Genomic DNA, 12,512 nt, shown 5'->3' with positions numbered 1-12,512 from the left:
GGGGGAAAAACAAACCAATTTTTGAACCAAAAAACAGGGGCTTAAAAAAAAACCAATTTTAAAACCCTTAACCTTAAAAAATTTTTGGAAAAAGTTAAAAAAAAAGGCTTGTGCGTGCTCAATATTTATTAACTTGTGCAAGCCCCTACAAAGCTTCTTAAAGCTGTAAACACACTGATCTACACTGTGTCTAATTATGGTGGCTGCCAAAAAAGGAATATGAGAAAATGGAAATCAAAATCTAAACCAACTATACTAGAAGTAGTAAATATAGTAACAGAGTTAAAAACAACTGGAATTGAGATAGTTAGAAACGGGTAGGAGCAAACTATATAGGAAAAAATGGGAACTGTGAGAACAATAAATACAGGGGAGGAGTCAAGTTTAAAAGAAGGCAAGGACTTAAATGAGAGATGTAATTTTTGACTGAAAAATATTTGATGGATTATAAGTGTTGTACAATGTTTGCAACTGGGAGTGTGTCAGTATGGTTTGTGATATAAAATATTTGCAACCAGGATTGTGTTTGTGTGGTTTATTTTCATTTATATAAATGTATGATTGCCTGTGTCATAAGTGACGGTTTAATAAAGATGGTTCTTTCTTTAAAAAAATGCCAGGAATTGAATAAACTTGTAAGGCTGCTTAGGCTATATCATATACAGCAATATATGTGAAGCAGAAATCTCTGTAAATGTGAACTTCACAGTTTGATTAGTTTTATATAAATGTAAATTTGCCTATGCCATAAGTGATAATTAAATAAAGTAGCTAAAAAAGGATTTTCTTACAACCCATTAGAATCATAAAGATAAAGATGGCTCAAACAGTCTTACAGTGGCTTTCCCCTTTAACTACAAAGCACTTTACCATCCGTCCACAACTTAAAAATATTAGGCAAATCTGCACCTTCACGGCAAGAAAAACATGTGTAATACATTTTAAAAATACCCAATATACTACCACAACTTAAAGTGAATGTTATTGGTCAACACTTGCCTTTTATAGCCTACTGTTAAGCCATTCCAGGTACTGTTTGTGTCGTCATAAAAGACTACTCAATGTACGCATGGAATTTGATACAACTTATAATCTTTTCTTCCACTATAGTGAAATTTTAATCTTTAATGAACTCACTTCATGGAGCAAGATACAGGTCTAAGAAGCTTACCTACAACAGTCTACCACTCATCAGTTTTTAATATAAGAAGTTACCTAAATGGTCACTGTATGAACTTAACTGGCAAACTATAATTTCTACGTTTTGTTTTACAATTTTTCTTCTGCTGTACTGAAATGTTGATCTTTACAAACCTACTTCATGACTCAAAACATAAATTCAATGCATCCAAGAGTACACTACCAGTTTACAGCAGAGTTTAACCCTGCACAAGGACTGTTTCATCCAATACATTCCAGCAATCTTGCTATTACTTTATATTACCACAAGGTACTATACTTGTTTGTTTTAGCTTAAAAAATGTTTTACTCAGTGGTTTGTGAATGTATTATTTTATATTATACAATGCCTCCCCTAAAACGTGCACGCTGATTGGCCAGCCCAACCAGCGTGCCCGTTTTAAATCCCTCAATATACTAACGGAAAAAGGTCCGGTCGCCCGGACTTTTTCCGTTAGTATAAAACACTGTCTCACTATGTTAAAAGAGTTTAACATAGCGCACAGGTTTAAAAAAAGCAACGGAGATCTCCGTTGCTTTTTTTAAAGCTGTCTCGCTATGTTAAACTCCTTTAACATAGCAACACAGTGTGTAAAAAGCAACGGAGATCTTGCGATCTCCGTTGCTTTTAAACTGTCTCGCTATATTAAATGGGTTTAACATGGCGAGACAGCTTTAAAATAAGCAACGGAGATATCCGTTGCTTATTTTAAAGCTGTCTCGCCATGTTAAACCCATTTAACATAGCGAAAACAGTAAAAAGCAACAGAGATCTTGCGTTCTCCGTTGCTTTTGCTCATTAGCTCTGATGTACTGCGCGGGGCGCAGTACATCAGAACTGCCGCAGAATACCAGACAGCTGCGGAAGGGCAGTAAAGAGGCATTACACAATGCCATTATTTAAGAAAAGTAATTATTTATTTTCTTAAATAATGTCATTGTATAATAGCAATAACCCACTTCTGGGTGTGGGTAATGCTGGATTTACCCACGGTGGGCTTTGTTTGGTGCCTCGGGCTTCGCCCTCGGGACCAAACCATGCCAACCGTGGGTAAATCCAGCATACCCACACCCAGGTGTGGGTTATTGCTATAACAGGCCATGGATAAAACTGAGCCATTAGGCCCAGTCCAACGTATTTAAATCAACAAACCCAAACACTAGACAAAGTTTGTAACCAGGGCTCATTTTCAGACTCAAAGGACAGCTATACATCATCTTCCCAAAGCACATTTAAATTCCCTGCAGCAATTATCCTTAGGATACCAAATACAGACAGTGTTTGTCCAACAGTATCACCTTTGTAGTGTTATGTTATTCAGCTTCCTTGATGCACAGTGTGCTTGGTCTGGATGAAACCTTTTGATATTCTTTTTAGAAACCCGACTCAGTCCCTGCAATTACAAGGAATAGTATATTTTAAGCTTTCTGGTCGAAAGTCCACACAGCAAGGCATTTGTAGTCTTTCCTTCCCCAATGTGGATCATAACCATACCAAGTCTCTAGGATTCACGTTTTTTTCTATTTACTGTTATTCAGAGCTGTCATTTTCCCCTCATAGTGGGAACCATAAGCCCAAAACCCAATGGGCATGAATCACACTCTTCCTGTACAGTAGCAGAGAGCAGCTGAGGCTTTAATGTAAAAAAAACTAACACCACAAACTAATGGCAATCACATGCAGTCAGACTCAAAGCTTTATTAAAAAAAATCCATATATATATATATATATATATATATATATATATATATATATATATATATATATATATATATATAAACACATACACATACAAATATGCACACAAAGAAAATTAAGCTTATAGCAGAGTGCCTAAAACAAGTCAAAGAATACACAACAGGGTGTCAATGGAAAGGACTACTAACACTGTCCAGAGAATATGAAAGGTTGTAGTAGAATACTGTCATTCCAAGTTGGAAGTCAGATACTGCAGGACAGGATGAAGCATTATAATTTCCCATAAAATAGTTTGTGTCTGCATAAGATGAAAGACAAAAACGCTCTTGCTAAATGTAACAGGGAACCTCAGTCCCTGATCAAATCAACTAAAGCAAGGCAAGAGATAAAAATAACTATGCAGGCAAAAGATATTCATAAAAAAAAAAAAAGAGTTGAACTATGTTAGAAACCTCAGAAAAAATGCTCGGAACTATGCTACCAGCTAACAATATCACTTACTCTAACCCTGAAAACATTGCCAATCTACCAATGGATTAATTTAGCTCTAGCTTTATCCCCTCCCCTACATAGACACACACAGACACCATATATCGGCATCACAACACCATCTCAAATCTCCCAGAAGCAAGTTTTTTTTTTTTTATATCTGGGAAGGTTATATAAAGAAAAGAACAGAACAGACAGCTGTCAGCATAAATGGGAAAACAGGCTGCAACTGCACCTTAGCATGGGTAACAAGTTTAGATTACGCAATGTCTGTGGGCACAGCTGTTGATTTGGGACAATTGTTCCTATACGGAGGGTTTAACTCGATTGTTGAAAATATACAGAACACAAAACACACAAAACTAAGTTAACAGGGGACTGGGAAGTGTTCAGAAAATGTATTTATTTATTTTATTTTTTTTGTAAGAGGGGTTTTCATTAAAGCTGAAAGTCTTGGAAAATGTGACATTGAAATGAATATGAGAAGAAACAACTGTATAAAGATTAGCCCGCCAAATATCAGTGTGTGCACATATGACAAGAGTTGGAAATACACATTCAAAAAAAAGCTTTCATTTACAATAGGTGGGAACAGCATTCTATAATGACTACTCTATCCATATTTTCTTGAAATGTAAAAGGCCTTACAGATATAAACAAAAACGAGAGAGTAATGAATTACATTAAGGAATGCAGAGTACAAACAGCAATGCTGCTGAAGACACATTTGGAAAGAAATGAGCATGTAAATTTGACAAAGAAAAGATCTCAGGATAGATATTCAGCAGACTACTAGGACAAAGAAAAGGAAGTAATAATACTGACTGCTAGGAGGGGCAACAATAATGATAAAAGAGGGGGGAAAAAAGACAATAATGGTAAATTTGTGGAAGTAAATGGTTATTCACAAAGGAGGAGGAGGAGGATTATCCTGGCTTGTTTTAAATTTCCACTACAACCTCCTGTTACTGATCTTAAGAAAAATGCTGAGAGAAATCATGTGCAATGTACAATGCATGTAAATGGAAAAAATGTTAACACAGTTTGTTTTCTTTTCTATTTATGTGCGTCTCTATTTATGTGCGTCTCTATCTTAAGTGATAATTTAACAAAGATGTTAAAAACAAAAAAAAAAAACTTTGGGAGAAATAATCAACTTTCAATAGGGAATACTACTGACAGGTAGAGTGGGACCTGATTTGCAGTAGTGTGGATACATCAGGGAGATGTACAGGAGGAAATAAAACTAAACAGGATACATTTTTGTAGAAATTTATAAAAATATATGGTATGTGTCGCCCATTCCTCATATGACATCATGAATAATATGACAGTATGGAAGACATGAATTCAGCAGCTGGAACTTGGGACAGAATGTACATATTCCCCAAGGTACAACAACTGAGCTAGACTGTACAGAAATTAAATTTCACAGAACATGTGCATTTAATTGAAAGCTTTAATGCACATCTAATAACTATTTCAGATCATGCACCAATAAAAGCCAAGATAAAATTGTAGGGTAAAAGCAAAAATGAGACAATGGCACATTCCCACCCACCTGTTAAAAAAGAGAGGAAGTTAAGTAATAGGCAAGTAGAAATTATTTGGGAATTTTAAGGGAATAAAGAAATTTGTTCAGAATGAATAGTTAGCTAGTGGGATAAAATAAAAATTGAGTTTAAAAAATAGGGTAGAAATAAAAGAGGAAAGGACACTTAAGAAATAGGAATTATTTTGAGAGACTAACAAGGGTTCAATGCAAGAGTTTAGAAAGATTGCTATTAATGACTATTTTGTTAACTCCAGAGCACAAAATCTTTTATCACAATTCCGGCAGCAGAAAACAGAAAGGGCTGTCATCAAACTCAGGGAGTCTTCGACAAGAAAAATAACCAGAGATCCATATAGATATGGGAGATATTTTGGAAATTTTATGAAAATCTGTATAAAGTAGAGGACTTTAGAAACCTAGAAAGAGGAGAAATAGTTTTAAAGAAACGAAGCACCGGCATCTTGGAAGAAATCCGTGGAGGCTGTATTAACCAAAGAGAATAAAGATTCACCAGAACCAGCTTCGTACACTGTTTATGTCTGTATTAGCTAAACAAATGACGAATGTTTTGCCAACATTGATGGATATGGATCACAGCTGTTTTGTGGGAGGTTGGTAAACATTTGATAACATAAATAAAATAAATGATCACTCTTAGGGAAGCAGGACACAAGAAAATATGGCTTTTGTTGGCAGGTCTTGAAAAAAAAGAAAGCATTCAGAGTTAGCTGGGATTTTACAAGTAGGGCAATAGAAGCATTTGCATTCACCGATACATCCTCCTAAACGTGTTACTGTACGAAGGATTGAAAGCAAGAATTAAAGTGGGAGAGTTCTTCTCCAAAAAGTGGTGTTTGAACAGAGGATCCAGGCAGGAGTATCACCTTTCCCTTTTATTTGCTTTACAGTTAAAGCCATTAGCAAATAAATAAAGTAAAATAAAAAAAAAATAAAATAAATAAGGGACACAGAAATTCAAGGATATAATTAGTACGGAGATCTAGAAAAGTTGGCTTTGTCTGTACTTCATAACTCCAGAAAAGGACATCTCACTGTTGTGGAACATTTTGAGACAGTTTCAGATCTTTTCAGGATATAGAAATAATAAAAACAAAATAAAAGGTATACTCATTTATGTACTTACACGCATGAAGTGGTTCAAGCAAAACCCATAGTTATGGGGACAAGATTAAGATGAAATACTTTGAGTATGGATTAAAAAGCCTTCTGTTATTGCATACTGGAAAACTGGAACCTCTTGTTTATAGACATGGATAGCAAGATACAAAAAGTGAAAATATTTTTAGTCTCTTTGGTTTTATATACATGTCAGGCATATACAAGTTGAGCATATTTTTATCAACCAGAAGATAATAATAAATATGGAATGTTCAAATGTGGTGCATGTACATGGTGTAATAAAGTAAGAGAAACAGATAATTTCACCATAATAAAATTATAAGCATGAGTTAAAAGGAAAGTATAATTGTAACTCTAAGGCAGTGGTCTATCTGGCACCCTGCAATTCATGCACCGCATTTTATATAGGAAAAACAGAGAGAAAGTTTAGCCAAAGTATTTATAAGCATGATTATGCCATAAGAAAATGTAACATAAATAATGCCTTATCTAATATTTCCAAGTCATAAGTTCTATTTTATTGTCATTGACCATGTATTTATAAATGACAAACCACGGGGACTGCAATTAGAATTAAAGGAATTAAAATGGCAGCTTCAGTTGCAAGCAGACTCACAGCCAGGTATAAATGAATGCACCTCAGTTTCTGCAGTGTCAAAATTAAAGGCTTTAGAAAGAAAGAAATTATAAAGATCTAATAGCAAGGTTTTTAGTACAACAATATGAAGGTCTTTACGAAGTATGTAGTTACATCTTTGTATATGTATTTATATATTAACTTTATTATGGTAGAAATGTTTCTGTTCTTATAAATAGTAATGTATTTGCCATTGAAAATGTTTTTATGGAACTATCACTTTGTCTTAACTACTTTGAATAACCTTAACCAATGAAATTCTTTTTAGGTCTTATTTAAAGGAAGTGATGAACAGTACGTTTTGCCTGATAAAGTTTAATATTGGATTAAACGAAAGTGCTAACCATTTTTGGCTCGTATGAGTTTTTTTACAGCTTGGTGCATTGATTTGTATGCATTTATTTAGCTGCTGACAGTCGGGTCTACAGTCGTGTCGTTTTCATCAGTTTGTTGTTAGTGTTATGATTTACAAATGTGTAGCATTTCCATCAGGCCCGGGTCAGAGACTGCCCTGTAAGCCAAACACAGGTCACCTCTTAGCAACCTGTAGGAGACAGAATATAGTTACAGGGCTTTCAGTCTTTTTGTAAAAGACTTGTTTTGTTTTCCCCTGTAATTTCTTGGTGAGAAACCCATGTGGTCTCTCCAATTGTTGCAGTCTAGTGAGGTACATGCAAAAGGGAGCATTGTACTCCATTACTGGTCTGACGAGGGTCAAGTATAATGGAATTAACACATCCTTACAACTACATGCCATGCTTTTACATACAAGATGTGCCACACAGAAAAGGATTTCTATACTACTACGGATATGTGGTGTAATTAGCAGGGATGTCAGCTTTCTCATACAGCATAATAATGCATTTTTTTGCATTTAGGTTTAATCTGTGGCTTAGGCACCAATTGTTTGTCTACGTTAACCATGTCTGCAGTATATAAACATCATTAAGGGAACTCAATGATTGCTCCCAGTTTGAAACAATCAGTGAACTTGGTCACCCACAGGCCGTCCAAGTTTGCCTGGACTTCTGAGAAATAAATTCCGAACACTAAGGGGCCCAGCACAGAACCCTATGGTACCCCACTGGTGACTGGTCTTTTGCTACAGGTGAAGTCACTCACTTTGACAGTGTATGTCCTGTCAATGAGCCAGTTGGCTACCCATCTGGTAATGTAGGAGTTTATTCCCAATTGAGAGAGTTTCTCTCTATAACACCTGAGTGGGGGATTGTGCCAAATGCCTTGGCTAGGTCAAGACACACAGTATGCATTATTATTCCCTATGAGAAAGTTGACATCCTTTTTAATTACATTATAGACAGCACCCCTTAAGTGTAGACCCAGTGGTACATGATCTGGGCACTTGGGTTGATAGCAATCTGAACTTTGGCCACCACATAGCCACAGTAGTATGGAAATCCATGTGAAACAGAGCCCCTCTCCCTGACACAATCTGAGAGCTCAGTCCTGGCTCTCTTCATATAGTCCACTTAGGTATGTTTTAAGTCATTCACCCCCACATGGAGTGTAACAAGAGTTATACCAGTACTTGTGGTTGATTGATTTAATGCTTCAGTGACTTGATGGATCCTGGCAACTGAAAGGCAGCTAACCGTGACCCACTCCTTATCCAGTCTTATGGAGGGGAACGAGTGCCTCACAATGGACTTAACTATAACTAGTACATTAGGTTTTGTGGTGTTATGCCTTCTGGACTTATTTGTTGAGACATTGGGGTATGTGTGTGTTGCTGTTGTTTTTTTGCATGTGTGTAAGTGGTTTCCATTTGGGAGGCCTCTGATATTTTAAGTTAGTAGTGAGTACCTCTGCATATGTGGGTTTGTGTGTCGTGTCTATTTAGTGTGAAAAATGTGTGTGTGTGCGCAGACAACCTGTTTGGCATTCAATTTGTCCTCATGTGAGAGTCTTGCCCCCAATTCCTTAGTATAACTACATCTCTCACATAAAATATGTTTGTTTCAGGAGTAAGTAGCTGTCAGTATACATGAGACAACTGCTACATTGTCTCAGGATGCCCACGTCTATCAGCCTGGCCAGAGATGACGGGAAACTGCCCGTCCAAGATACCAGGTTCTTATTGTAGGTTTTCTTGGGGAAGGGAATGGGTTAATTTGGCAGGATTGTGCTACTAGTGCCGAGACTACAAGAGGGACCTATACTTTGTGTAAGCAAAGGTTGATCAATGAGGCAATGTTGCTCAATGCACAACTAAGTTTGTCTGAGAGCAGCAGAAAAGCTTGGAAGGGTTTCATTGACAGCTGTTTGGGGAAAAATTGAGCTTATAGGCTTTTGTATCCATACAGGGCACTTCTAACCACCACTACACGAAGAGCAGCACTGGGCAAACGTGAGGCTTAAATACGAGCAAAGAGAAAAGTTTTAAGAAAACTACGAAACCAAGAAAGCACACAGTAAGACTTCCCTCAGCAATCCACTACTCAAGACAGTTTAGACCAACACAATTCTACCACAGGGGGTGAAGAAAAACACCCTCTTAATATAGAACAGTTGGTTTGGAACCCATGTTTAACAAGACTAAACAAACTACCTACAAAAGCCTCAAAACTAACAGATACAGTGCAATTAACTACTTAAAGCAACAGCAGACAATACAGTTTTTTTTAACTGCTAAAGTATATTATACAGGAGAAGTGCACAAAAATACTTAGAGCACTTTTGTGGGCTTCCCAGCTCAGTTAGATCAGGTAAACACCTACTGCCACTAAATTAATGATTCCAGTCTTCCTAATGTAAAAGCATAGTATTTCACTCCTTTGCTACCACAAACAAACTTAAAGATATGGATACAGCAGTGTACTTTAAAAGTACTTCACTTTGTATAAATCAAGAGACACTCAACTATACAAAATTTATAAAGGCACTAAAAACAAGATAAGCTGATTAATAAGCCCTCCAGCAAATAAACCTACATGCAGAAAACTCAAGCGTTTCTCCAACCTAAACATCCCAAGCTACTTCCAGGTGCACTAGATGGAAACTCCATTGACCTCAATGTAAAAAGAAGTGCTTGCTAGAGTGCAAAAATATTACTTTATCCAACAGCTAGCTAGCTAATGAATTCAAAGCAAGTAAATCAGTAGAACAGACAATGAGAGGCAAAATGCACTTTTTCCAATATAAGCACAAAGAAAAGCAAATAAGCAATTTGAAATCTCAACAGCTGTGTAGAAAGGGAGGAGCTAATTAAGCTTGAACAACAGTAGGGGTGGGTACTTAAAATCATCGTGTTTAAAAAGCAGATCAACAAAGGAAAAGGTGGGTGGAAAAAATTAGCAGGAAATCACCAGCTGTGTTTTTAATTTGTGCAGGCTTGAAATCTTTTCAGAAATAGACAAAGACTTAGAATTTAACTATGTACATAAGTATCATTCAAGAAACAATTTAACCAAAAGCATGTGAAATGTGCAGCCTAGATAATTTAAGTGGCTCTCTCTCTCACAGAACAAAAACACAAAGACAAGCAGATTTCTTAAAACAGAAAACAGCTCTATCACTCATAGACAAAAAAAATGGTTTACTTTTCTCAACCAGCAGGGAATCACCAGCAGTGCTTTAGTTTATGCAGGCCTGAAATAATTTCAGAAACAAAGACATCACACTCAGGAGACCAGCAGCCTCATTATGTTGCACTGCAGTGTTCTGCGAGGTTAACACCTTTAACTATTATGTAAATGCCAGAATGCAGGATATATCACACTACTTCCGCATTAGGTTAATTTCCTTACATGACACCCCATTTAACTAGCTTCTCTAGTAGTTAACATTGTGTGTCTTGTTTCCTTTATATGTGTGCACAGCTTCTCTTTTTCATTGCTCACAGTCATCTTACAACTACTTTTCTCAGTCCCTCTGTCTCCTTGGCCTTTACCATTACTTACTGCTTGCTTTGTCTTCTATAAACACATTGTGAAACCTCCCTGCATCTTCCAAGACTAAACATTATTCTTACTATTTTCTTGCTATTCCTGATTCCACTTGTAAAATGTACACCTCAACATCGTTTATAGTTTGTAAAAATTACAGTCAACGTTAGAACACAGTGGTAATACAGTTTCGTTGTAACCAGGGCTGAGCTTACAACTGGTCCTGCTATGATTACTACTCTACCCTGATACCTAAATGTAAAGTAAATTAATAAAATAAACAAATAAATATTTGATGATGTTGCGTGGGGTGTGGGAAGATTTGTTGGGGTTTGCTGCTTAGCGTCACAATAGTCTTTTTTCCACGATCCTAGTAATATCACTCTTGTGAATATTGGACCCCATCCATGCCCACACACTAATCTACAGATTACCGGAGCTGGTGGTGTTTATTGTTCTCCATCACTCCCATTTAAACAACCACGCATACAGACACAAACACATAACATTATAGTACCTTTGGGTAGGAAATCGCAGGTCCCCTTTTCATTAACAAAACAAATTCTTCCAATGAAGGCCTCCGCAATAGGAATTCAAAGCCCAAGGTGCTTAGCATTACTTGTCCAGGCAATTTGCCTATTATGTCTTGAAAAGCTAATGCCCCCCAATTACTGTGTAGCTTTCCTACAGCTACAAGAGTGAACAGCTTGCGGAACTCCAAATTACGTTTTTTGCTGTACTCTGCCAATACCAAGTCGCCAGACTTAAAAAAACAGTCCCTTGCCCTCCTATCAGAGTACGAGGGAATCAAAACCAGAGAATTCTCATCATCAGTAACAGCAGAGTCGCAACTATTATTGGCAGTTGCTTCGACATGCCCAACATGTTGCAAAGGAACTGTACAACCAGAGGAAATAGACTTATGGTCCAAATGGTGGTGTCCATCAGTAAAAGAACCCACGTTAAAGGGGGAAATGCTTCGTTTATCAGCGAACACATCTGCAGCACTGGCATCTTGAGAAGACACATCGCTTTGTCTCTGATCATCGTCCTTTATTGCAGACACCTCTGGAGTATGCAACTCCTCAGGAATTAAAGCGCAGAGTCTGCTCAGGGGCGAGAGGGATTTATGCCATACTCGTAATCTTCCACGTCCCAAAGCTGTTGTAGCCAGTCCGTATTTCTGAATCCTTTGCATTTCTTCTGAAACTGGGGCAGATTGTTGAACGTCTGGCACTGCAGCAGTTCTTCCATTGTCATCCTGGCAGTTCTTTGTGGATGTATCACTGACCCCATCCCCCTTCACTTCAACTTTACAAAAGCAACGAGACATGTTCCAAAACCGGCATTTCGCTCTGACATGAGAAAATAAGTAGTTTCCTGAACGCAGCATATGTAGACAAACTCAGAAATTAAGGGCGAAAACACTCAAATTAATCAGGAAAGAATACAATTATTTCCTGAAAGTTCGCAAAATAGGGATACCCTTAGTGCCAACTACACAGACTCACATGCAAACTGGTACTCAAACTGTATTCGCCGCCATATGACAAACTTGCGACAGACGCGTATATAGTGCGTCATTCAATACAATAAAGCGGATGGGGGTTGTTTGTCTCTCAATTGTTGTTCAATTTGTGCATTTTACGCTTTTTGTTGACGGCTGTCATTCTTTTTACCGAGAAGACTCTGCGTGATCCAGGTTACTTGCTTCCTAAACCCAAATCAAAACGCAAAACACCACAAGTGTCTATGGTTATTTAGAAACCTGTATACTCCACTAGGAAGCACTATAATTTTCAGATGATTTCTCTGCTTAGTTTAGCATAAATGTAGCGGTATCAAGCGGGAACGGAAACCAAAACAGAAGTTGACAAAAATCGGGCAACAACTGAATGTGCCAGAAAA

At 37.2% G+C, this 12,512-nt stretch overlaps 1 protein-coding gene across 1 annotated transcript in view; it reads right to left on the bottom strand.

Moving 5' to 3' along the window:
* The window catches only part of TRMT61B (tRNA methyltransferase 61B), a gene marked incomplete at its 3' end in the record, with an annotated part of 420,876 nt that extends 408,700 nt beyond the window's left edge, over window positions 1–12,176 (bottom strand). Inside the window, exon 1 of the mRNA XM_044059889.1 lies at window positions 11,122–12,176. Coding sequence (XP_043915824.1) covers window positions 11,122–11,997 — 876 coding nt within the window. The remainder of the gene's footprint in view (window positions 1–11,121) is intronic.
* Between the last annotated feature and the right edge of the window lie 336 nt (window positions 12,177–12,512).

Source organism: Protopterus annectens, chromosome 1.part2, assembly GCF_019279795.1.
Source record: "Protopterus annectens isolate FY-2018-M chromosome 1.part2, PAN1.0, whole genome shotgun sequence".
In the NCBI taxonomy this organism is placed as follows: Eukaryota; Metazoa; Chordata; order Ceratodontiformes; family Protopteridae; genus Protopterus; species Protopterus annectens.
Note: the sequence above shows the minus strand (reverse complement) of the source record. Positions and strands in the feature narration are given on the sequence as shown.